At 35.6% G+C, this 26,685-nt stretch overlaps 2 protein-coding genes across 3 annotated transcripts in view; one reads left to right on the top strand and one right to left on the bottom strand.

The window, feature by feature from the left end:
* Cntn5 (contactin 5) overlaps nucleotides 1–26,685 on the bottom strand; it is a 1,025,091-nt gene that overhangs the window by 979,230 nt on the left and 19,176 nt on the right. The gene's annotated exons all lie outside the window — the stretch shown is intronic.
* LOC114617729 (60S ribosomal protein L39) lies at nucleotides 8,797–9,077 on the top strand. The gene has a single exon (XM_028763354.1). The coding sequence runs from the start codon at nucleotides 8,818–8,820 to the stop codon at nucleotides 8,971–8,973; it is 156 nt and encodes a 51-aa protein (XP_028619187.1). The 5' UTR covers nucleotides 8,797–8,817; the 3' UTR covers nucleotides 8,974–9,077.

Below are 26,685 nucleotides of genomic sequence, written 5' to 3'. Positions count from 1 at the left end.
CTTAAAGCATGTATCCAGAACTCATGGATTTTTTAATCTGTCAAGACTATCTTCATCCATAATTGTTTATCTTTAGTTGTTTTATTAAATATTCATAAACCAATGTTTTAACAAAAAATAAATATATAAGTTTGTCATCTCCATTACTCTATAAGCACCAATAGCATTGTGGCATAAATTTTGTCCCTTGAGCAGTGTATCACATTATTTTTGTGTTAAATTTTGATCATTTGTTAAACCTTCTACTCTAACAGCATTAACTTAGCAACATATCCCAAATGCCTTCTCCAAAATATCTGAATGTGAGGATTAGGCAAGCCACAAAAGAACACAAAAACTCAATCCCATCTCAGAGTTTCATGCAATGCAATATGCTAGCACAGCTTTTGCTATCTCTGGAGGCAGAAGGGAAACAAATTGCTCGTGGGGCACCAGAGCCATTGTGGCACTCAATTCTAATTGGTAATCTGTGTAAAAAATTTATGACTGCTTCAGTTGTAAGCGGAAAAATAATAAAATAAGCAATCCTTAGAGAGGATGGGGAAATTACATACAATTTAAAGGGGAGAAATACACAATAGGCTACAATTTTCATTCATTGTGAAACACTGAGTCATTTTCTCTGGTGACTCTTCCTCAGGCCCTCCATCAGTCCTCTCGCTACCTTGCAGAGAAGTCCATACACGTATGCCTGTGCTGCCAAATGCCAAAGAAAATGAGATGCTGCACTTTACACAGAAAATGTCAGAGCACCTTGTTACCAATCACTTGCTATATTAGAGAAGATACATAATTCCATTTTCATACTTGAGAATTTCAACGCAATGAGGCACATTTAAGTAACATTTTTATATTGAATACCCAGAAATTTGAAGAAGCAGATTATCACATTTAGTATTTCTTAGATAGGAAAAGAGAATATTTCCTTTAAGATTTTTTTGTGGACTAGGTTTCACTTTGTACTCTAGCTGGGCTTGATTTATTACACAGCCCAGGTTAACTTAATGTCCCAGACAGTGTTCTGCTTTAGCATTCTATCACAAGATTTTAATCTGTATCATTAGGAATGCTAAATGAATACATTGTGTTTATTGCTGGACTTGTATATGCTTGTGTGGGGAAGTACACGGGCCTCCTCCAGTGCATATCACATAAATATCAACTAAATATAAATCTTACTTTTATTTCACACACACACACACACACACACACACACACACACACACACATATATATATATATATATATATATATATACACATATATTACAAAAGTAACATTTTAATCACTAGTTAGTTTAGATAAATTTTAGGCCATTTTCTCTGCCTAGAATTTGTATGTATTCTCAAATGCCCTGATGATTTATATAAGTATACTTCTATTATTATTGGACCTATTCATAAGAAAAATATGCCAGCCATATTTACATATGCATGTGTATATGTACTAATTTAGAATAATTTCATTCTCTTTTGGTTACAAAGAATTACTTTCAAGGGTGTCTTTATCGTTTTCTAACTTACTGATTAAAATAGAGTATCAGCGAAACTTGAGCAGGCTGTTTCTTCTAGCCTGATGGTATAACAATGTCTTTCTTTTTCCAAAGTTAGGGTTTCATGATGTTCAGTTTTACATGGAGGATGGAATCTGAATTCAGTCAGGTTCTTATTCTTCATGCACTGTGCCTCCTGAACCATTTCCCCAGAAACAGGAAGTACTTTTTCTACCAATAGTAACCATGTTCTCAAAGGAAAGCACTTTATATCTAGAATAAGAACAGTAGTTTAAGTTACATATATGAATCCCAGTATATGATACTCATGTTACACAAATGGCTTGCAATTTACCTTCAGAGCTAAAACATTGTTCTTAATACCATAGTCATATTATTATGGGTATTTTAAAAATGTCATTATCAAAAATAGTCCATAGGTATATGGATTTATTTCGGGGTCTTCATTTAGATTCCATTGATCAATGTGTCTGTTTCTGTATCAATATCATTATTGCTATGTAGTACAGCTTAAGATGAGGGATTATGATTCCTTCTGAAGTTCTTTAATTGTTCAGGATTATCCAGGCTTTTTTTGTTTTTCTATATGAAGTTGAGACTTGCTCTTTTAAGGTCTATAAAGAATGTGTTGGAATTTTTATGAGGACTGAATTGAATCTGTAGATTGCTTTTTGGTAAGACTGCCATGTTCACTACCTATCCGTGTGCATGGGAGATCTTTCTATATTCTAACCACCTACCAAAGAACATACACAGGCTGGACCTAGGCCTCCCTGCACAGATGTAGCAGATATGCAGCTTGACCTTCATGTGGGTCCTGAACAACTAGAATAGGGGTTATCCTAAAAGCTGTTACCTCTATGTGGGATATGGTTTTCTAGCTAGGCTGCCTTGTCTGGCCTCAGTGGGAGAGGAAGTGCCTAGTCTTGCAGAGACATGAAGTGCTGGGGTGAAGTGCCAGAGGATACCCAGTGGGCTCCCACCCAATCATTGAGGAGAAGGGGTGGGCAGAGGATTGTGGGAGGGGATAGTGAGTGGGATAGAAAGTGAAAAGGTAAAAAAGAAAAGAATTAAATTACAAATTTTTTAAAAAATCTCTTAAAGTTAAATATTCAATGCATACAACTTGAGTCTTTGGTTGCTAAACAAGTTAAGCACCTAGTGACATTGCCATAATGTACTTACAGTCTTAAACAAGAATTTTATTTTTTGATCATATGGTGTTTTATGACAATTCCCCTAATAGTTGGCAGTATGTATTAAATGGAAATAATGTAATAAACCTGTTAAATAAATAATATTTATAGACAACATAAAACAGGAGAGGTTCTTTTGGTCCAGAAGGAAGGTGATTATTAATTCCCGAGGGCTCTGCAGCTTTTCAAGTGGATCCATGCTGAAATGTGGCTTTCAAGCTCATTTCCTCAACATTTAATTCTAAGTTTATACCATGATCAACTAAATGTAAATCTACTTTTATTTCAAATATATTTAAAATACAAAAATAACATTTACACTATTTGTATTTTAATCACTCGTTTAAGATAAATTTGAGGCCATTTTCTCTGCCTAGTATTTGTATGTATTCTCAAATGCCCTGGCGATTTATATAAGAATACTTCTAATATCATTGGATCTATTCATGAGAAAAATACACTGGCCATATTTACATATGTATGCGTATATGTACTAATTGAGAATAATTTCATTCTCTTTTGGTTACAAAAAGTAATTTTCAAGGATGTTGTAACAGAACTTGAAGCAAATATTAACAGTTTATTGGCATGGTGCTCTAGAGGCTGCAAGATTAATAAATAATCCATGAAGCTTAGGTTCTGCAGCAACCCTCTGCTGTACATGTCGTAATCTTCCTTGATCACATGTAGATGGGTGTGAGGTCTTAACTGGTGTACATACAGCGTGTTACACAATTTTTTTCTATCTTTGCTGAGTTTTGCTTTTTGTGTGGTATGTGCTTTATATCATTCCACTTATTTAAGTGGAGAGATGCCAGTTTGTTTTCTGGAGAGCATTGGCCCCTGTACATGTGCCTGGTTTTATCTTCTCAATCTATGACCCTTCCTTGGTTCAAGATCTGTTTCTAATTGATCATTAGAGCATAACTAATGCTTTTAGTTTCGTTTCTTAGTTTTCACTCACTTTGCTGCTTTTCTACATCTAACGTGTTAACTGCAGGGAATTTCAGCATAAGGATTAACACAATGTGAGTGAGGTACACAAGAGTAATCATGGGAAGAACATTGTGATAGGTGTATTTAAAAGGTACAGACACTTTACATTCTATTCACATGAGAACACCAAGGTGCAGTGTGCTAGTTCTGGGGTGTTTCTGTCTAGACAGAAGGTCTGACCTGGTTCTTTTCTTCTTTTTTTCTCTCACCTTTCTGTATTGCTTGCAGTTTTCTAAACGCACAGAAAACTTTTCTAGGGAAACAGAAATAAGAAATTTATGAAAATTTAAAACCTCCATCTAAGTTCCCTTGTGTGCAAATCTCCTCAAGTGTGAGGATGGAGAGCTAAGCAAGCAGAGTGAGGGAGAAGGAGGTTCACCCTACCAGAAAATGGATGGTTCTGGAGTCCCAGTGATGGGAAGTTATTAGGAAAAAAGGCACTGCTTAGAGAACAGCAAGGGCAGGGCAGCTCTTAATGGAGCCAATTTTATGCCAGTGGCTAAATTCTCCCCAGCAGCCAACTCCCAGCCCTTCAGCAGAGGCAACCTGGAGGGAGTAGGGCTGAGTGGCAGGGCAGTCCTCATCAGCACAAGGGAAGCTTTGTTCCCTACACTTCTGGAAAGTTAAGCAGCTAATTAAATCTTTCCCTGCTGAACCAGGAAAGAAGCCTGTGAGTCCCATCTTAACAGACTGCACTTTCTAAAGAGAGGGTTGCTGTGCAGGGATTTGCTGAAGTAAACCACACCCATGAGCTCTGTGTGTTTACTTAGTGTTTCCTGGAATCTGAGGAACATGAAAAGATAAGAAACTGGGATTTATATAAAATCTGTCATGTTGCAGTTGTCAAAATTATTTTTCATATAAACCAGCTATGCTGTTTTTTGACAAATATTTGCTCAACACCTGATATATGACAGGTGGTGATGTGAGCTGTTGGAAGGAAACTTGTAAAAATACCCAAGGCTTCCTCCTTAGAAACTTAACTTACAGTGGAGAAATTGATTTGTGAACACAAAGCAGCAGAAAAGGGCAATCAGTAGAAATTGATAGTTATACAGCAGCATGCAAGGACTTCAACTTAGAGCCAATATTAAACCATCAAGCAGTCAGATATCCCCTCTATCCACTGTGATTTACAAATATAAAATGGTAGATTTCAGGGATGGCTCAGTGGGTGAGAGAGCTTGCTATAGATGCTAATCTCCTCTCCAGAATACACATGGGAGAACAAAAAACTTACTCTGCAAGCTAGTCTTTGATGTCTACATGTACAAACCCTCCAAACAGAAAACAAATGAACAAATAAATGCAAAATAATAAGTGTAAAGTAAAATGGAGTATATTAGATATAGCATCTTGAATTCTATTTTCAATTATCCTTAATCTGCTATTGCTTTCCTGATTACAATTTATTTTTCACCTGATCTCTTATTCCTTCAGACTTAATCATAGTTGATTCTGTCATGAAACAGACAAAAACAAAGAAAGAAAGAAAGAAAGAAAGAAAGAAAGAAAGAAAGAAAGAAAGAAAGAAAGAAAGAAAGGAAGGAAGGAAGGAAGGAAGAAAGAAAGAAAAAGAGTACTTGCCTAAAAAAAAAAAGAAAAAAAAGAAGAGGTGGTCTATTCTGGAGTCAAATATGAATGAACATATGTTTGCTTGCCTCAAACATCATGATCCAATGTGGTAACTGTTTAATGAAGTCACAGTAATAACAGAGCAAAAAAACCATAAACCAAGATACTTCAAATATATTAACAGACACATGAGGTAGGCAGGGTCTAGTGAATCAGGAAATCTCTATTACAGACCTGAGAGGCTATTTGATGACATTCTTAAACTTTAGTAGAGGCTAGGAGAACCTACATCTCCCATGAATTACCTGACTAGTCACAGGATGTTATCTTATGCACAGAGCTGGCCAATAAATGGCTATTAAAAGACAAAGATAGCCCAAGATCATTTTGGCTTCCCAACTGTAGCATTCAAAATCCTACCTTAATCTCTCAGTCCTTTAGAATGTTCAGCATGAACGAATGCATCATGGTTTCAGGTCAAAACTTTAAAATGATATAAATTGTTTCAGCAAGTAATTTCAAATGTGCTGCCAGATCCGACATTGAGGACTTAAGAATTTAATGCTGGAGAAATTATTCATTTTATAGATTATCAGCTGCAAATATTAGTTTTCTATGACATGGAAGAGTTTCAGTTAAGCCATCAGCAATCCTCTCCTGTGCTTACTTCCTACTTCTGTTCTCAAAATAGAATTAAAGTGAGTGAATACTGCCTACCTTAGGGGTGCCAGGTAAGGATGAAGTAGAGTACGGGACAAGAATTACTAAAGGCAAGGCACAGACCACTGTGGACCATCTCATTTTTATTAACCCATAGAGTCCTTGTCTTTGTCTTCATGAAGTGCCAACTGAATACATTGAAATGATCTCTCAAACAACCTACAGTAAGGGTAGAGCTGTTATCAAAGTTCTCTTGTAACTTTTTGAGTTTTAAGGGTAAAACCCTTGTTTTCCAGACTATGAGAACTGGTTTTTCAGGTACTATGGGAACTCACTCTGCTCCCCATCCCACACCCTATGCTCAAGGCATTCTAGCCCCTGACACCATAGGTCCTTAACTCAATGGCTTCTGATATGCAGCCCTGGTCTGGAGAGTCCAGGATAGGAATATCTTCTTGTGTCGCTTCATCTGAAAATCTCCCAGACTCTTCTCTAGTGTGAATAATTATTAATGCCTCATTCACACCCCATTGTGTCCTAAGCATGCCAAGGACTAATCTCATTATGAACCAATTGGTGATTTCCTGTCATACATTCTAGTAGGAAATTTGTATCTTAGTGCCTACGAGGAAGTAGGCGTGGAAGAGTCATTATGTAAATGTTCAATGACTTAAGTAATGACTCAGGATATTAGGTTTTCACTAAGATATCATGAATTATCCAACTTACTCTTTTTTTGGCAGAGTAGACAGGAAAGTCTTTTGAGATTTATTTTTACATGCATGTGTTAGTGGTAGGGTATATGTAAATGAGTGTAGATGCCTCAAGAAGCCAGAAGACTGGGACCTTTCTGATTTTGTCATTATAGGTGTCATCAGTCATTTGACTTAGAAGCTGGGATCTCAGTTAAATCTGCTTGAAGAGTAGTGTCTGCTCTTAACAACTGAGCTGTCTCTCCAACCCCAGAATTGAAGTTTTAGAATGACAGCCGGGCAGTAGTGGTGCACGCCTTTAATCACAGCACTTGGGAGGCAACAGGCAGTCGGATTTCTGAGTTCGAGGTCAACCTGGTCTACAAAGTGAGTTCCAGGACAGCCAGGGCTACACAGAGAAACCCTGTCTCAAAAAACAAAAAACAAAAAACAAAAAAACAAAAAAAAAGAAAAAGAAAAAGAAAAAAAAGAAAGAAAAAGTTGAAGTTTTAGAATGAAAATGCTTTTCCAAAAGTCATTCAATGATGTTACGATGTTTACAATAAATTTCAATGCTTTTTAGTTTTTGATGTTATTCCTTCATAAATTTCCCCAAATATCTCCTTCAAATATCATATTTTCTTTCTTTATGGCATGTCCTTACATTTCTCTATGGGTCATTTGTATTTTGTATGTGTGGTACTGATGGGAAAAATAACACTGAAACAGATTTCTGTTCTTTGATCTTTTGAAGAATGTTTGAGGTTTCTTTCAGTTAACCTTGTCTATTCCTCTTGTGTACGTCTCCATAGGCAGAGCTGCCAATGTTTGTTCAAGGCGAACAACAGCGTTTCCTTGTGCTGGATCAGGAGTACCACAACACACTCTTCACCATATCTGTCAATAATGCTTTATGATAAGTGATAATATTTAGTGCTAAATTTAAAATCTAGAGAGATAATCTTCATTGCCACAGGATTTCAAAACCACTAAGATGTTTGTATTTCTTGGAAAGGTAGGAGGAGTAAATGACAAGACAGAATGAGAAATTTACCAAGCCATGCTTGGTAATAGGAGGAAGATGGGAAATCAGGAGTCTAATGGAGTGGTAACTCACTCACACAAGTCTGATCTTTGTAAACAAGAGAGTGAAGTCATTTTGGAGGCAAGATCTTAGACTTTGTGGGAATCAGGTGGAAGTCTTCAGGAATGAGTGCTGGATGGGGTGCCTCATTACCATAGTACTTAGTGGTTGTTGGGAAGAGAGAGGAAGAAATTATGACTGAAACTTGCTGAAAGGATAGATTGAAGAGCGAGCGTAAGAGCTCCAGAAATTAGGCTTTATAGTCATGCATAGAGACAAATATGCATGGCTACCACATGTTACAGGCCTAGAAACATTAAGGAATTGCCTTTATGTAATATTAATTAGCATCTTTAACTACACTTATTATTTTTATCTGTTGAAGATAGACTTTTAAAACAGTTACAAAGGAAAGAAAATTTCTCAAAAATCTAAATAAAAAATTTAATGAAGAAAATTTTACAGCTCTTATGCTGCAATTTCAGTTAAACCTCAACTGATACTATAGATCCTGAATATGCACAAAAAACAGTCATTAAAATAAATATTATAAAAATATTCTGATTACTATGCATCATATTTCATGAACAACGTCTATGTCCTGGTATCATTTTATGGCTGCTAATAATGTCAAAAACACTAACAAACATATAAGAGTATGGGGCTAATCAAAAGCTTGATTAAAGGTTAGCTTTATGATTTAAGATATTTAAGAAGAAATTTGTTGACTGAAAATTATGAGCTCAAAACTCTATACCCAGCCATACATTTAAAAACGTGGCCCATGTTAATCAGGCTTCTTGTTCTACTCATCCTTTGTGTCTAACATAACAAAAGCCAGCCCCAGTTTGCTTATTTTGTGATAATATTTCTATATGTGCAGGCTGTGTGGATTTCAAATTGCATGTGACTTAAATATTTCTGGTAGAACTATGTAGATTTTATGATTTATTTTACTACTAAGATTAAATTGTATCGGAATGCTGTACTGTACTTATTGTTATGACACAGTGTCTGATGGAAGTGATTTAAGAAATATAAAATGACTCTTCTCCTTTACCCCCGCCATCGTGAGCACTGCGCCTGATTCGGCTTCTCGCCATGTCTTCTCACAAGACTTTCAGAATCAAGCGATTCCTGGCCAAGAAACAAAAGCAAAATCGTCCAATTCCTCAGTGGATCCGGATGAAAACTGGTAACAAAATCAGGTACAACTCTAAGAGAAGACACTGGAGGAGAACGAAGCTGGGTCTGTAAGGATTTACACAGTGACAAGACTGAGGGTTTATACTGAACTATGGTCATCGGTCAGCCCTACCAGATGGATTTCAACATTTTTAACGTGGAGACTTGCTTGTGTTTAAATTAGGTGTCTGTCCAGAAATAAAATTTAGAACCTTAAAAAAAAAAAGAAATATAAAATGAAATATTAATAATTTGAAGGGGTACAGTGCATCTGAATAGTGTAGAGAAGTGTCCAGAGAGTCAAATACATGAGACAGATGGTCACATTGTACCCAGAGGGAGGAAGTAGAGAGAGAGACGGGTGCTTTTCCCAGCTTTCTCTGTTTTATGCAGTCAAGGAATCCACACAGGATGCTTCTGCTTAATTCAAGCTAGGATTTTGTTTCACAGTTAATCCTTTCTAAAATGATCCAATAGATACAATTAGATGTTTGCCATTTAGAGGATTCCAGATCCAGTCAAGTTGACAATGAAGAAAAAGCACTATTCGAGCCATGATATGCATCAGCCATTGTATTTAATCACATGTCAAGTGAGTGGTACAGGAAATACATGTATATGCTATTGAGAGGTATATGATCTTAGATGCTTGTTAATCATTTTCTCCTGCTTATAAGACTTCTGCCCTTATTGCCTATCCTGTTCATTCTTTTTTAGAAAGCCATCGTTGTAATTTATTACTAAAATATTCTTTTAAAGTAATAATTCTACATTACCAGAGATAAGTATTCAACTAGCTTTGTAGATTTTCACATGATTATTGTAAATTTGCTTAAAATTTCTGCTTTGTATTTTTTTATTGATTCACAAATATACTTGCTTTGCACTGATATTTTCATCTATTGAGGGAAACAGTCATTTAAAAATAGATTAGTAATATTGGAAATAAATTTTTAGTGTTGCTCTGTTTTATTATTTCTATTGAATACACTGAGGTACTCTTAGTTCTTCTAATATTTTCACTCTATAAAGCAAAACAAGGTGCAAGATTGATTTTTACTAGGAAATTATCATTAGATTCTACTACTCATATTATGAAGTTCATTACAATTTATTCTGTAAGATTAAAACCTTTTTATTTTATAAGAAAATGTACACTGATTTCAACACTACAAACTAACATTTGCATAATTATTTCATTTAAATATAACTTTAGAAAGGATAAGAAGACAATTCCCCTTAAATCACAATAATATTTGATGAATGTAACACAATCTGATTTAAAGTTCTTTTTTTTTATTTTAAAGAAGAGAGAGGTTCTTGTTTCATGTTGTTTGTTTGTTTGATATCATATGCTTTATGGTCAGTATGATTATTTTCTTTTTGGGATAGTAGAAATTGAACACAGTGTCCCCAGTTTAAGTCATGTATACTCAATGGCACTGAGATAAGCACCTGGTTCCTGCAAGTAATTTTAGTATACTCACAAGTAGATAAAATCACTCCCAACAATGCTAAGTTTTCACAAATTTGTTTTTGGTATGTTGCATTGCTACTTGTGTCAGTGTAGAATGTTTATGGTAACCCTACTCAGATGCTTTCCTGGCAGTATGAATGAGCCCATAACCATGTCACTCCCCATGGTTTATACACAAAGACTTCTCAAGCATGCCTCAAGACTGATAGGTTCTTTGTGATTATCTTCCTTAAGAAAATCTTTTTCATGTCTGAGACAAAGAGTTCTCAAAGAATTCACATATCTTTCTGGTTTAGACTATTCCTCCCCCATATATTTTATAGAGGAATCCATCATGTCCGAATTTTGCTGTGTATTCTGCTGCAGATGTATGCAGAGACAGAACTGTGAAACAAGGCTCACACAGCAGGTATGTGGAAGAGCAATGTGCTCTTAAAGATCCAAGAGAAAAAGCAGAAAAAATAACAAGGGTGACCCAAGAGTTCCCATACTATCCGTTGGTTTAGAAAGGTTGCAGAGCATGCAGGACATGAAGATTAAGCCAATAAATGGTGACTCCACTTAGATGTCTGCCTAAGGAGCTTCAGCTGCTTTGGGCTGAGGGGTCGGTACCACTATCCTGCAGCTCTACATAACCCAGGGCAAGGTTAACTAAACTGTGTGACTGGGAGAAATGCTCCAGCTAAAGGAGACTGCCAAGTTCTGAATGAAGTCATTGACTGTACAGAGAAGACACATAAGTTGCAGCTTTTAATGATGACATTGGTTGCTGGCTTGAATTGACTGGATCTGTCCACCTGAATTGAAACTTTATAGGAATCTTCAAAAGAAGAAGAAGACTATACAGTTCCTAAGAATACAAGCAATGGTGTCAAAGTGCCTCACACAAATTTTGGTTCTTATGTTTTTATTCAGGTAACCTTGAGAAAGTCACTGAGTCTTTTAAGGCTTTGTTTGTTCCACTTGTGCATAAGAATAGTATGCTAACAAAGGAATAACTCTCCCTGATTGTTAGCATAAATCACATTTGAATACATTCATTCTGACTTTAGGGTTATAATATGCTGAATTTCTCATACTTCTAGTAAAAATAAATTTTAAAATTACATACAGTTATGTTCTAGCTGCTATTTATCTTCATTCTTTTCCATAATCATTAATGATACTAAGCACACCTGCCAAGTTTAATATTTTTTTTTATCAGAGCATGCTGTGATGCCTAATCTTGTTGTTCAAGTAGATTGGATATCAAATTTACTAACAATACCATTGGCAGACATGTGATAATAATGGCAGGATTGGTCTTTTGAGGAGAGAGGGTGCACCTTCCTCCAGACTGGATGATACCTTCCTGCAATGGCCAATATTTTAATACCAAGTGGTCATATGAGAAAACAGTGCTGTTCATTGCTTGACTTCACAATTTGCTGATAAGTGTGGCAATCTCTGTTGCTGCTGCTGCCTCTGTACTGTCTCAGATTTGTCTTTGTCTTTCCAACACAGAAAGGCTGCATCTCTCCAGGAGTATTCCTGGTCTTCAGCAGCAGATTGGAACTGCAGAGACTCACAGTTTGTCATACTATGTGTTAGAGAATCCCAGTACCTCCAGGGTGTAGTTAGCTATTATTGGATGCCTCAACCCCTATGGGCTATACACCATTCTAGAAAGTCCATATGCATATATTGTTCTATTTCTTTAGAGAATTTTTTCTGTCACATATAGGATATGATTAGTAGCATGGGCAAAATAACTAACTTTTCTACACTGAAGGCCTATCTGCATAATTATAAAAGAATGCTAAAATATTTTCTACAAAGTTTTTTATTGTGGGTGCTGCATAGACTGCTAAAGAACAATGGATGGAAAATATAATATATGCCATAAGCCAACAACTCACAGCTGTCCTTCTTGGATTTTCATACTGAAATTATCTCTTTTTTTGTAGTTGTCTATCATCACTGTAATATAATTTCCATGAGACTTAGATCCTCTGGAGACACAGTATAAACAAGAACATGTTCTCAAAATTTTTTTCTTCAAAATTGTTATAATTATTTTTCTGTTCTTTAATACTTTCTACTAAAGTTTCTGAAGTCTCCACCTGAGCCCATTGTGATCAGGGGTCATGGACTTTTATTAATGCATATGTCTCTAGGTTATATAACTTTATTTTCAAAGGTGTATGTGTGAGTGTCTGTGTTTGTGTGCATGTGCATAAACCTATATGTGAAGATGGTTCCTGCATATACCAGAAGAATATGTTGGGTCTTGTTTTTGCAAACATGAAACTTATACTTTTTCTGTAGATCAGATCAGGAGCCTGAGATGTTCTCGATGTTCACCATTCTCTGCCTGAAATGGTGATGAAGCCTGAGTGGTTATAAGAGCAAACCTTGGAAGCCATAGTCTAAAAACACGGAACATTCAGTTTTCTACCCCTGCACTCATAGGATGCCTCCCAGAGGTTGATTCTGTTTGTATCTGCTCAGGTGGGCTGAGTTTTACTTTTATTCCATAACTCCCAAAATCTTAACACTTCCACACTCGCACTGTCTCTTCATCTCCATTGTTTCACACTCTCCTTTCCTGACATATTTTAGGAGTTCTTTACTTAGACGAATACTTACTTGTATTCATTACTTGGGCAGGCTGTTTAAATTGAAAACCAGTATGGGTTCTCATAGCTTTCCTCTGTAACAATAGCCATCAGAACATTACTTATTGTAAAGTTTGTTAGCTAGAGACTCTACATATGGTACCAGGAAGGTCAAGGAGAGAGAGGAGAATAGACACCATCTCCTGTCCCCAGTGTTTTACCTGATCTTCATGTATACTAAACTATGTAATGAAGGAGAAAGAGTTAAAAAATAAACCTCAAGACTGAGGTATGCCTATGACTTAGGGAAATATCCAGAAGTGAGGCCTTGGGAAGTAGATATGAATGTGGCTGAGAAGATGTATTAATCTCTAAGGTAGACAAGTGTTGACAATATCTATGCATAGCACGCATAGCTTTCTCCCTAAAGTCCTTCATTGAGAGTCCTCTCACATTAAACCCCTTCAGAGACCAGTTCTTGCTTCTTTGGAAGGCAGTAACATCGTGTGGACAAAAAGGTCTAATTTCACTGGTTACATGTTCTAAAAGACCATTTTCAGCTTCAGCTAATCCCCAATGATAACACTATCTGAGTTCTTTTTTCTGAGCATACAATCCAGAGTAAATTGCTTGTACTGCTTCTATATAGTGAAAAAAATCCATATATCAAGTTCATTTTCCCCCTTCCTGTCTGTGACTAATCGAATCTTCTATTACCACATCATCTTAATACTAATGATAGGGCTGGTTATACACCAATTAATTATTAATCTGAACAGGATTATGTTTCAACTATGATGGCTTCAATTACTTGGGTTTTAGTTCTATGGTATGTGGACTTTCTATATCCTGATTTTTAGAATATATTTACAAGTAGTATGTATTTCATAAATGTATATATATATATATATATATATATATATATATATATATATATATGTATTTACAGACTTTCAAAATTTTTCACCAGCTGTTTTATACTTTCTGCAACTGCTTTTTATGACTTTCTGTTGTTATAGTATAAAATTAGATTCATATTGGAATTAACAAAATAAAATTCTATATTTCCTGCTCAATGGCTTATGGTCCATGAATGCTCATTTTAATCTGTATAGAACACAAAATAATTTCCCCTTAAATATTGCAAATATTAACTAGAAACTTCTAATAAACTAATTCTAGTCTCAAAATTCAATACTCTAGTACAATTTCAAATGGGTAACTGGATTCTGGTTTTTTGTTTTGTTTTGTTTTGTTTTGTTTTGTTTGGTTTGTTTTTTCGAGACAGGGTTTCTCTGTGTAGCCCTGGCTGTCCTGGAACTCACTCTGTAGACCAGGTTAGCCTGGAACTCTTGAACTCAGAAATCCACCTGCCTCTGCCTCCCAAGTGCTGGGATTAAAGGTGTGTGCCACCACCGCCCGGCAGGTAACTGGATTCTATCTAGAACTTATAATCAGTTTTTGAATTACATTTGAATGACAGCATAGTATTAGTATATATACATGTATATGTATATATACTTAATATATATATATATATATATATATATATATATATATATATATATATAACTTGTGCTAATATACCTGTACTCTGAACTTTAAATTATTATTTATTATGTAAAATAAATTATGTGAAATTATAGATTTATAACATATTTCTATTATTAAGTGAATTTTGAGCAACCAATATGATCATAAATTCATTTTTTATAACTAACAATATCTGAAATTACCTTCAAACCTGACTTTGTATCGAGTCATTACCATCAGAAAACCTGGGTATATGTAAGGTTTCTTAATGATCAAAAAAATAAGCACATTGGAACTGCTACTCTTGGCATTATTATTAATGAGAGGCCATGAGAGTATAGGGATATTAATAGACGTATTAATAGAGAGACTGGAAGCTCGGCGCACATATTGTAAATAGTGTGTTACAGGAAAGTCAATAAAGCTTGGCAGTCATGAGTCTTCCAAAGCTTTTAGTGGATGTAAGGTGTATGAGTGCCCTTGGGTAATCTCTGAGGTATAAGGTCAGAAGTGCTTTTCAGAGTACGCAACCTACTTTCTCTCAAAACCTATATGTTGCTAAAAAGGGGTTATTTATTATTCTGTATATACATTCTGCTCTGAGAAATTGTTGAAAAAGACCTTATTAATTTAAAACTAGTTTTCATGCCATTAATGAATCTGAATTAGAAACTCTCACTTGGGTCACGGTGCATCATAAGTTTGAAACGAAGACAGTTTTGCTTTGCGCTAAGCAATGCTTTAGCCATTTTGTAAAATATTTTCTCCAATTATGAAGGCAGTCTAAACTGAAATTTATGAATATGGGCCATCATTAATCTAACAACCAATACACAATGAATCCACATAATTAAATAGCCTCAGATGTCCACTGATTAGTGCTCTGTTTCTGAAAGAAAGAAAGAAGAAAGAGGGTGAGAAGAAAGGAGAAGAAATGAAAGGGAGAAAGAGAAAGAAGGAAGGAGAGAGAAAGGAAGAAAAGAGAGAACGTACCAGTGAACACCCCCTAGGTGGAGAGAGGAAAAATGGAGGAAGGAGAGAAGACTTATTCATGTCAAAGCTACATTAGATGAATGTGGGTCTACTCCAAGATTCATTCAAATGATCATTAACTTGAGAAAATGTACTCCTTCTAACAGTTCTGCTATTTGGAAATGTGACGATGTGCCAGCCTACTTATACAACTATTTAAATATATAGAAGACTGGTGATAACACAGGGGCCAACACTTCATGTATGTATTTGGAATTTTCTATTTGACAGTTGTACCTTGTGCAATATCAGAATGATCTATTGCAACATATGTGTTGTAAATGAAATGAAATTTATCTAAATTCATAATTCTTTGATAAGAGGATCTGGGGATAGATCTGGAACAATAATATATTAGCAACTTGCATGGTCAGAACTTGGAAAGAATCAGACTGATTGGATTTAATTTAATGTGTCAAGTTTGTTCATTTATGCTTCCACTTCCTCATCTGAATTTCATGAGAATTGCATGCCAAGCTATTTATGAATTATTATGAAAAGTCTAATCACCAGATGATGGCAGTTTATTGGTGGGATAAGAGAAAACTAAAAGATCATATTTTATTTTGTCTTTTAAAACTATATAATGCTAGGCTGCATATTGACTTATATATTTATGCTTATTTTATGTTTCCTCTTCAGTAATATAAGTGTAACTTAGGATTTTTGTTAACGTTACTTAGCTGAAAAGAAAGAAAGCCAAATCATTCTCTTCATTCTTAAAATGAAATTCATACACAAGTGTGGAATTCTGAGCTGCCCAGCATCAGTAGTGTCTTCTCTGAATCTTCTTAGACATTTCTAAATAGTCTTGAACTCTATCTGGGCTCTGTGGCACCTCACCCATTCACACTTTGTCCTTGCCCAACTGCATAGATGCCTGGAAGTGTGCCAGTATTTGATTAATGACAATGAAGAAAGATTCTGGAGCAGATGAGGAAAATAAACAAAATGGGGAGAGCAAGCAGAGAGGGGCAAGGGGCAGAGTGGAGAGTTACTAAAACCGCAAAGCTTTGCAATGGATACATTGTGTGTTCTGATGCAAAGATCAAATTCTGGAGCACATTACCTTGTGTCTGTGAAGGCCAGATCCTGGGATTGGAAAAAATCTGTAACTTCTTACTATGAGAAAATAAGAAAAAACAACCACCCTGGATTTTGTATAGCCAGTATTCAAGGAAAATATGAAGCAATAAAATATAGCATTGCTATTCCTCTGTAGAACACACACACACACACACACACACACACACACTCCCATATCACCTCCACCACCACCATCATCGTCATCACCATCACCATGAAACACCACCACCAAACCAGACCACTCCACCAAGTTTGTATGTAAACATTAAATACTAACTGGGCATACTTTCTTAGCTGTCTAATTCTTAACTCAAACCTCATTTATCAAATACTGAGCTTCATTTCTGAACCTGCTCCTATTTCCTTCAGTGTCATCTCCATAGAATAATAACTACTTCTCCCTTTGCTGCTAGTGGAAATTTAGGTTCATCCACGACTATACCTTCAAATACAACATTAACACTGTAACCCAACTTCCATAAATGCCACTCCCCAATTATAGCTAGCATCCCATACCATCTACTATCGGCAAACTGAGGTTTTCAGTGCTTGCTCAAACATCCCCGGTCCTTTTCTAAGATTCTGCAGGGCACTATCCTTTCTTGTTTCCCCCAAGCATCTCTGAGGAACTGTTTTGGAGACAGTGATGTGAATCAGAATGTACTCGTTGGATTGAGCAAAGAGACGTACCTGTGTAAACCAGTCCCTCAAATCTACGTGGTGGAAAAGAGAACCGACATCCCAAAGCTGTCTTTTAGCCTCCAAATGCAAATCATAGCCTAACATGCCAATGCTGTCTGTGTTTGTGTGTGTATGTGTGTACAATCTCATGCACACACAAAAAAACATGAATAAAATGTAATAAATTCTTCAAAGAACATCATCTCCAAGGTCCAAAGACTTATCCTAGACTAAATCACAGTGATTTTCGCTATTATTTCCAAACTCTCTTTTTTTGAGTTCCTCTCTTTAGCCAAGTAAAACATCGGCACTGACAAGCATTCAAACATTCTTGTCTCCTTGATCTTCTTGGGAAATACAGAGAAATGGCTGCCTCACACATTTTGCAACCCGTTTCCTCTATATAGAATCTCTCATCACATCTACACAGTGTACTTCCTCACTTTCTGTATTTATGTTACTTCCTCTGCTGATGCTTCAGAAAAATCCCTTTCTTTTCTCCCTTTCCTAATACATCCAAGTCCCTCTCTATTGTAGCATTCTTGACCTATTCATGAGCATGTATACATTTATGCTTTTCTCTTTCATTATGTAGTTCAGATCGCTACTGGAAGTCAAGTCTCTTCACTTGCATATGTTTGCCTTTGTTTGTTTTTGTTTTTTATTTTGTTTAAACACAATCTTTGTAAGTTCCTCTGCTTGTTCTTGAACTCTTGATTTTATCACAGCCTAGTACTAGGATTGTGGGCATGTACTGTCATTGTCATACCTTGCGTCTCTATCTTTTCTGCATATTGTCTTCTTCTTTTAAAAGTACATCTAACAGACGGATATGCTTAAATATTTGCCAATTGAGAAGATGTTTCTTAATTAAAAACTTTACTTCAGAAACATGTTCAGGAAAAGACTTCATCATGCTTCTTTACTTGTGCATGTGTTTCTCTGGCCTATGTATAAATATTACCATGTGGGTTTATGGGTTTCTCTTCCCTCTAAAACCATGTTCCATACATTTATAAAGCATAGTCAAGAAGGTCTTAAATAAAATCATCTGTTTTCCTGAAATACTCAGATGATAGCATTTGTTTTAAACCAAAAAATTGATCATGTTTGTAGAGGAAAAAGAATATGACAATACTCTATGTTGTATTAATATTGGACTAAACTAAGCTTTCAGAAATACCTGAAAGACAATAACCTGGATACAAATGAATATATACATATACATCATATACATAAACACACACATACACACACACACACACACACACACACACACACATATATATCCTATCCTATGAACTGATAGTTCCTGAAGATACTTAAAACCATGTGGAATTTGTCAAGCATTTCAAAGGCAGGTCAACCATCAGACCAAGGAGATGGCATAATCTAAGATATCTCTGGCCAGATTAAACTGTGCTCCTCAAAAGTGTTATTGCTTGTCAGTTTAATGACAAGTTGAAATTTGATCTGAAGGTAGTATCCTCAGTTTGAAATCTGTTCTGGGGAAGTTGACAAGCAGGAGAAAAATCTGGGAAAAATACAATAAAAAATTTCTTTCCTACTGAAAGAAAAGTTAATTCACTAGTGAGTGTCCTCTCACCTGTGTTCACTTGTAAGCTATTTATATCTTCAATGACCTTGTGGGCCGTTAGTTTTGAAAATGAAATTAAACCACTGCTGCTTCTTAGGGACTGTCATTATGGCTACCAGCCTAGAAATCAAGGCTGTAAGTTTTTATTTATACCCTGTCCTGGCAGATAGCCCTTATAGCATACATGCAGTTTTTATTCTGTTTAGGATCCCAGCTCAAGGGATAGTGACAATCACATTCAGAAAGTGTCTTCCTTGCTTACTGAAGAAAAAAAAAAGCCCAGAGACACATCTAAAGGTGTCCCTTACCTTCTAGGTATTCTTCAAACTAATAAAGTTCACAAAAAATTAACTATCACAGATGCCGACTATACATATTTAAAATAAACTGCAGTCAAAAAAAGAATAAATCTAAGAGAGCTTATTGAAATTCTTAACAGGGTACAAGGGGTCAATAAAACAGTAGGGCATATCCATGTCACCAAAGCATGACCAAGGAAATATTACAATCAGAAATGTAAGGCACTGGAACTTTAAAGTCTAATATAGAAAAAGAAAAGGGAAAAGCAGAGGGTGAAAAGCATGCAAGCCTTGAAATGGAAACCAAAGCAAATGACCCTAAGGCATGAGTCCCTGAAGGCCAGATGATCAGGATGAAGGACTAGATAGAGCCAAGGAACAAAGCCAATTCAGGCCCAGCAGTGAGTTGAAAGGAGCCCTTCAGGGCAGGACTCACTCTGATTTCAACTTGAGAATGACTGCCTTAAGTCTGGGTGCACTAAAGCCCGGAATCAAAAAAATTGGGTAGGAAATCACAGGCAGAGTACAGTTTTAGTAAGATGAATGCTCCGGTTGGTAAAAGCTGAAGGATGGTAAGCATTTAAATGAGCATCATAGAACTGATGAACTAAATTAGACTTTGAGAAAGGAAGAAAGCAGGACAGTCAGGGGGCAGCAGACATTGATACCAAATGCATTACGTGTATCACCAGAAGCCAGGACCACCTACCATATCCTCTTAGTACACATGTATTCACACCTATTGACTGATCTATTTTCACATTGTCAAAAAAATCTAGAAAATCAGAATAAATTGTACTCTGGTAAATTGATGTTGGTTTGGTAATTAACATTACAGAAATCTCATTCCCATTTGGCATAACATAAAATTGTCATAGCTTAAAATTAGTTATGCAGAACAGGGAGGATCTTATTTATTCTTATCTCAAGGAATAAACATCTCACATGTTTCCAACTGACAATTATGAGCAGTGTTGTGAGAACTCTGTTATCCTTCATAGTTATATTTAGTTTCTAGGAATCCTTCATTAGCCACAGAGCTTAATGGAGTCAGTGAGTAAACCCATTTATGTCAACAGTCTTCTAACTGTTTAACAGATCAAAAAGGAAAGCAGACCCTAAATGCAAAATTCCTGGTTTCTGCTCAAATGCTTTTAATTCTGGAGACAATGTCTTCAATAAGTCTTTCAGGTGGTCAAGATCAAAAGAGAATGCAAAGAATACAACATTGTGGAGTGTTCTGTTGTAAATCTTACTCTATCCCCATGATGCTCAGGGATCTTCTTAAAAGATGACATGAAAAAAAATGCAAACACGAAGGCAGTTAAGATCTACAGTGAAACAGTATGTGTCAGGCATAGCAGGCCCACAGCACTCATGAATTCACAGAGATCCATGTGCATACATAAGACCTACACAAGATCATGCTAGCCAAATCCCCAGCATGCATTGAGGAGAAGCTCATGCCAGGCTGAGGCTTGGATGGTAAACTATTGTTAATTGATGGCTGTTGGGGAAGGGGAGTTTCTTCAGGTATGTGGCCCCCTTATAAGCTACCCATGCTCCAGTAGTTGGTCTGACATCCATGTACATACAGGCTAAGTAAACTCAGGTAACGTAGAAAAAAAATGAGACTGATTGATAGATGTCTGAGAGAATGGATAGGGACGTAATTGCAGGAGAAGAAATGGGAGTGAATCACAACACAATATATGCATGTATGTAACTCCCTAACAGAAAATAAAATAAATACTATATTAACACTTATGTGAATGATATGCAAATGCATATAACTAGGCAGTAATACTCTTATGGATACTACATTACTTTGTTTTAGAAAAGATTATTCAGCTAGGAATATTCAACTATTCCTTACTTTAAAGTTTTATTTCAAATGCCTACTTATCTCCATTTGGAGGGAAGGGAGGGTCCTGTGACCATCATGATGTGATAGTCTTTTATTAAGCTTATTTTATATTTGAAGAATTTCCCAAGCTATTGTAAGCTCCCTTTTTATGACTTTGATTATCATGTGTTTCATTTTGTCTCACTGGTCATTGAGTCTGGGTCATTCCATGTTTAGGCAAATTTAGCACCATTGAGACTCAGTCTGTAACTGATCGCCTTTAAAGCTGTTGTATAAGTGGGTAAACCCTTTACAATTCAAAAGACTATGGTTTGCTATAGATTTTCTCTATATGTTTCTAAGTAGAAATCTTAAAAAGACAACAGCCATAGGACCTTGTAAGTTTATCACTAAATCTGACTCTTTCTTGGATGACAATTTGCCACATTCTGTAAAATCTTTTCTTCAGCTATTCTTTGCTCTTCCTCTAAAATCCAAGTCTTATCATCTCTTTATCCAAATGCAAAACAACCCATACATTTGTAAATTCTCAAAGTAACAGTTAAATGAAGAAATCAGCAGATTTTCTGGACTACGATGGAAAACAAGCAGGCAGCTGAGATTTCAGGCAAGCTGTGGCTTCACTAACTTCATTCAGTGTCCCTCTGCTCTTCATGCTTTTGTTCCAATAGTCTCTAGGAGACATGCCCACATTTTCATATTTTTATAATTATGTGTATGTGCATGTATGGATCTCTGTATGGTATGAGTTATAGGCACATGAGAGTGGATGCTCAAGGAGGCCAGAATAGGACATCACATCTCCTAAAGTTGGAATTACAAAAAGTTGTGACCTGCCTGATATGTGTAGTAAATCTGAACTTGGGTCCTTTGCTAAAACAGTGCAAGTCCTTTACCACTGTCCTATCTCTCTAGCTTTATTTTATTTCTATTTTTATTTTTGTTGGTACTGGAAACCAGACCACATGCTAGGCAAAAGCACTACGATTAAACAATACACTTAACCAATTTAACATATTTTCCCTTAGCTCAAATATACTTTTACCGAACATAAAATAGATTGACAGTGAGTATTTTAAGAAACTTTATATGTAGAAAAATTGTTCATCTGAAGGTTTGATAACATTAGATTGGACACACAATGACTTCTACATTTCAATGACTATTTTCAATATGATAAAGACGCTTCTCCAAAAGTTCCTGGTCCATGAAGTTTCTTCATAATTTTCCTTGAATAAAGGCAGGTAAAAGGTAAAATGTTGCAGTTTATGCTTGGCTGCTTCAAAATTATAACTTAAGTCTTTATTTCTTATAAATTGTTAATACTTTTATTTATGTATGTGTTTGTGTTTGTGTGTGTGTGTGTGTGTGTGTGTGTGTGTGTGTGTGTGTGTGTGTTTGTGCTGATGCAGTGCCATAGACAGATTCTGGAGACCAGAGAACAACGTACAGGAGTCAGTTCTGTCCTCTCACCATGTGGATGTTGGAAACTGAACTTAGGTTTCAGACAGCAAGCACCGTGTCCATACAGAGCCATATTGCTACTACAAATACTTTTATCTTGTTAGTTTTGGGGCTGGAACATTGTTTTGGTGGCCTGCTCTCCCAAAGTTTAGGAACATCTTTAAAGCCCTCTTTAAAACAGAGAAAGAATCTTACGGATAAAGTAAATCCTGAGCGGGAGGAGAAATCTGGATAAACAGAATAATGCCAGGTACACATAAAGCTATAACTACATCTATCAACATTCTGGGAGCCTCAACTGCCATTGCTAACACAGGAGCAACCTTCTTAGGAAATGATTGCAAACTTCTCTAGTCCTATAAGAACTGAGATGGATTTAGAGAAATAAATGTATGCTTGACAGATTCTCCTTAGTGTTTTCATAATTTCTGTTCTCTGAAAATATGTTGGACTTATTTTCAGTTTATAGATGTGTCAATTTAATGGAATAGGTATTTTAAATTTTTAGGCAATAAATTCTGGAAGATTCTAAACAGAAATGACTACAGGTTTCTCTTTATGAAATAACAATAACAAAAAGGGAAGGACTCTAATATTATAAATAATTTGTTTTACATTTTGTTTTACAATAAAAGTAACTCATTGTGATATGCATAAAATGTATCAGGGACTGTAATAGCAGACTGGAAAAGAAATCTATCCAAAAGCAGACCTAACCATCTGATTGCCATGCTCCCAGGTTGTTATTTTTTATTTGTTATAGCTAGCATGGATTTCTGTGTGTGTGTGTGTGTGTGTGTGTGTGTGTGTGTGTGTGTGTGTGTGTGTGTGAAGTTGCAACTGCATGAAGATAAGAAGACAAAATCTGGAAGATTTTTTCTTCCATCATGGGGTTCAGGATTGAACTTAGATATGAGACTGTGCTTTTACCCAGAGAATCAACTCTATAACACTAATTTAGAGTTAGTAAGTGTTGCATTTAATTCTTAATCAGATAGAAGAATTAGAAAATATGATTTTGATAGCCTTATGGATAGACTGGAAGAATTAGAGAATGTCTGAGACTGGTGTATCATCTTTATTTAAGAAGGAAGTATTCCCTGGATTCACAACATGTCAGTCTAGATAGTTCTTTTCATCCACATTCATCCATAACACTGATAAGGCAAAGGCATGTTTCAAAGTTGAGAGAGTACCTTCACTATTCTATTAAAAAATGTTTAAGCCTATTAACTATCCTTAGTTAAGCATTTTCTTCAAGATTTTCACCAGTTTTGCTCAATACAGTCCATTTACCGATACTAAGCATGTCTTCTCTTTCTCCATATGTGTGAGCATGTGTTTAACATGTAATATTACAATTACATCTATACATGCAAATGTATAATTGCACACGCCCCAGTGTTTCTGGCCACTTAATATCTCATGTGCTAATCTGCCATGTTAAGTGTCCCCATTTTGTCCAAACTCAGAACCTTTATTACATTTTCTGCTCTCAGTGCTGTGTTCGTCAATGCCAGGTAAAATCATTGCGTTTTTTGAGAACAGTCTACAGATAACTGTTCTGGTTCTGCTCAGCTAACGCTTGTCACAGTAAAGCATCGCTTGACTATTATTCTGAAGTGACTTCACTGTGGCCTGCCTGTGGACTGTGTGTTTTGAAAGTATGAGCATATTTGTAATAATTAAGAAAACTCAGATGGTTTAATAAACAAAAGGCTAGCACACAGTAAACTTAAGTGAGGAATGATAATGAATAACGACTAAATGAGTGGGTTTACTGATGCCTAATCATTGCTATAAAGTTTTCCATTTCCTCTCATTAAGTGATACATACACAATTCTCAGAGGAAATATTTTATTTCCTGTGCAATGATTTCCGCACAATACCCAGCACCAGGCTCTCAACACAGTGGGCAATCAATACCTGCTGCTGACTGTGGAAGTAAAATAAATTTGCAAAAATAAGCCAGACTTGTTTCTTGTAACAGAACTCCCGTTAGTGATTTTTGGCATTCTAAATGAAATCACCACAGGAAAGTTTTATGAATGATAGTGCTGAATATTGCAAATGAGTCTTGTATTTCAGATGTGACACTAGTGGATGTGACAGTTATAGAGGACGAAAATCATGCGGATCTCAAAACAAAGTGTGCCATTAATGATGTAGTTAGGTTCTTTACTTTTGAGACCAATGCTACAAGTGCCATTGAAGTATTGAACAAAATTGCACAGTTAGAAATGCCTTTCCTGAAACAACATTGTTATCAGGAGATCCTGCATACAAATAGTAAAACTTAAGAGCTGCAAAGAGAAAGTACATCTCAAGTATCTTCAGTTAGGAGCGGAAGCACATGCTCTATTAACTTGCTACATTTTAGAGGATGATTTAGTTTCATTCTTTCATAATTACATTGGCTATGTTAATAACATTCTTTGGTACAACCCTTTAAAAGATTACTTATTGCATATACATGTACTTATGTACACGTATATAATATTAGTAAACATATGAAGATAAATATGCATATTTGAAGGAATTATACTGTTGCATAAAAGCACATACATGATATTAACAAACACATGCATAATATTCATAGGCTTTAAGCACTGAATATTTAAAAGAGCAAACAAGTTCACTATATAGAGTGGAAATCGGTAAACAAAAAAGAGAATACATTTGTTCCTAGTCTGATCATTTAAAGAATATGAAATAGAAATTACTAAATACTGAGAAGCCAGAAAATTTATTATTTCTAAACATGAAATGAACTCATAGTATAGGTACATGAACAATGATTTAAAATATATTGAGTTATCATTAAAACAGCCAACTTATCACTAAACTTACTTAATTTGGACATGTACATCATGAAGACTTATTCTTTCAATTATGAATCAGCATCTTCAGACAGTGAAATGGCTAAGTTGTTAAAGACATTTGCTGCCATACCAGCTAGCTGAGTTAGAGATCAAGGAACCCTACAGTGGAAGAAGATGTGTTCTTCACACATGCTTTCCTTAACCTTCAGATATGTACTCTCTGACATACACACACAGATACACAAGCATAAAACATAAAGTGTGACTTTTATTAAATATGGATTTTCTTTAAATTAGAATTATTTAATTTACATCTGAAATATTAACTTTTATTGAGGAGTTATATCATTTGAATGAAACCAGGGTTTATATTATAGCTATAAAACAAGTCTGAAACCCTGTTCCAATTTAAATTTTAAATGCTTGCATTTCAAATAATAAACCTATCATAAACATATCTTCTTTGGTTTTGCTTCTTTATTTATTTTATTTTATTTTATTTTATTATTTTATTATTATTTTTGTTGTTGTTTTTTTCGAGACAAGGTTTCTCTGTGTAGCTCTGGCTGTCCTGGAACTCACTCTGTAGACCAGGCTGGCCTCGAACTCAGAAATCCACCTGCCTCTGCCTCCCAAGTGCTGGGATTAAAGGTGTGCGCCGCCACCACCCAGCTGTGTGCTCTTTTTGAGGGGGGGGTTGCTTCTTTAAATATAAAAGTTCACTCATTACTTTGGTCTTTGAAATTATGTTATCTAAAAACATAATTACGTCTCTCATATTTCCATTTTTTATTTTTCTTCTTTCTGATAAAGTGTCTTGCTTGAAAGTAATTCTGAATATTGGAGAATTACAGAGGCAATCACATTCTCTGAAGAAATATCTCTAACGGCTGTACAGCCCTTCATTTAGGTTTCTAATTTACAAGATTTAAATTAATGACTGTTTTGCAGAAAACAAAAACTAGTTATCACAAAACTAATTAATTGTAAAAGCCCTCAGTACCCACTAGACTCATGCAATCATTGGGCATTTGGAAATCAAATTAGAAATAGTACAATCAAGATTTAATTCTTTCTTTCTAAAATGTAAGCCACAGGAAATGAAAGTGATCAGAGTCCAAAGGAACTTTGACAAACTATATAGAGCTGAAGTGCCAGTCACTCATCATTAGTCTTCTTCATACAGCTGAGAGCAGGGACTATAGGTGCCAGATACATGCGAGAGTACTCACACTGGACTTGAAAATAGTCGCTTTCTTATTACTAGTGTGTATCCTTTTTTCCTCTTTCCAATCTTTATCTGGAGAGATTCGAATAAATCCTCATTT

Source organism: Grammomys surdaster, unplaced genomic scaffold (genome assembly GCF_004785775.1).
Source record: "Grammomys surdaster isolate TR1022 unplaced genomic scaffold, NIH_TR_1.0 138, whole genome shotgun sequence".
NCBI classification, from domain to species: domain Eukaryota; kingdom Metazoa; phylum Chordata; class Mammalia; order Rodentia; family Muridae; genus Grammomys; species Grammomys surdaster.
This window is presented reverse-complemented; position numbering and strand designations above follow the sequence as displayed.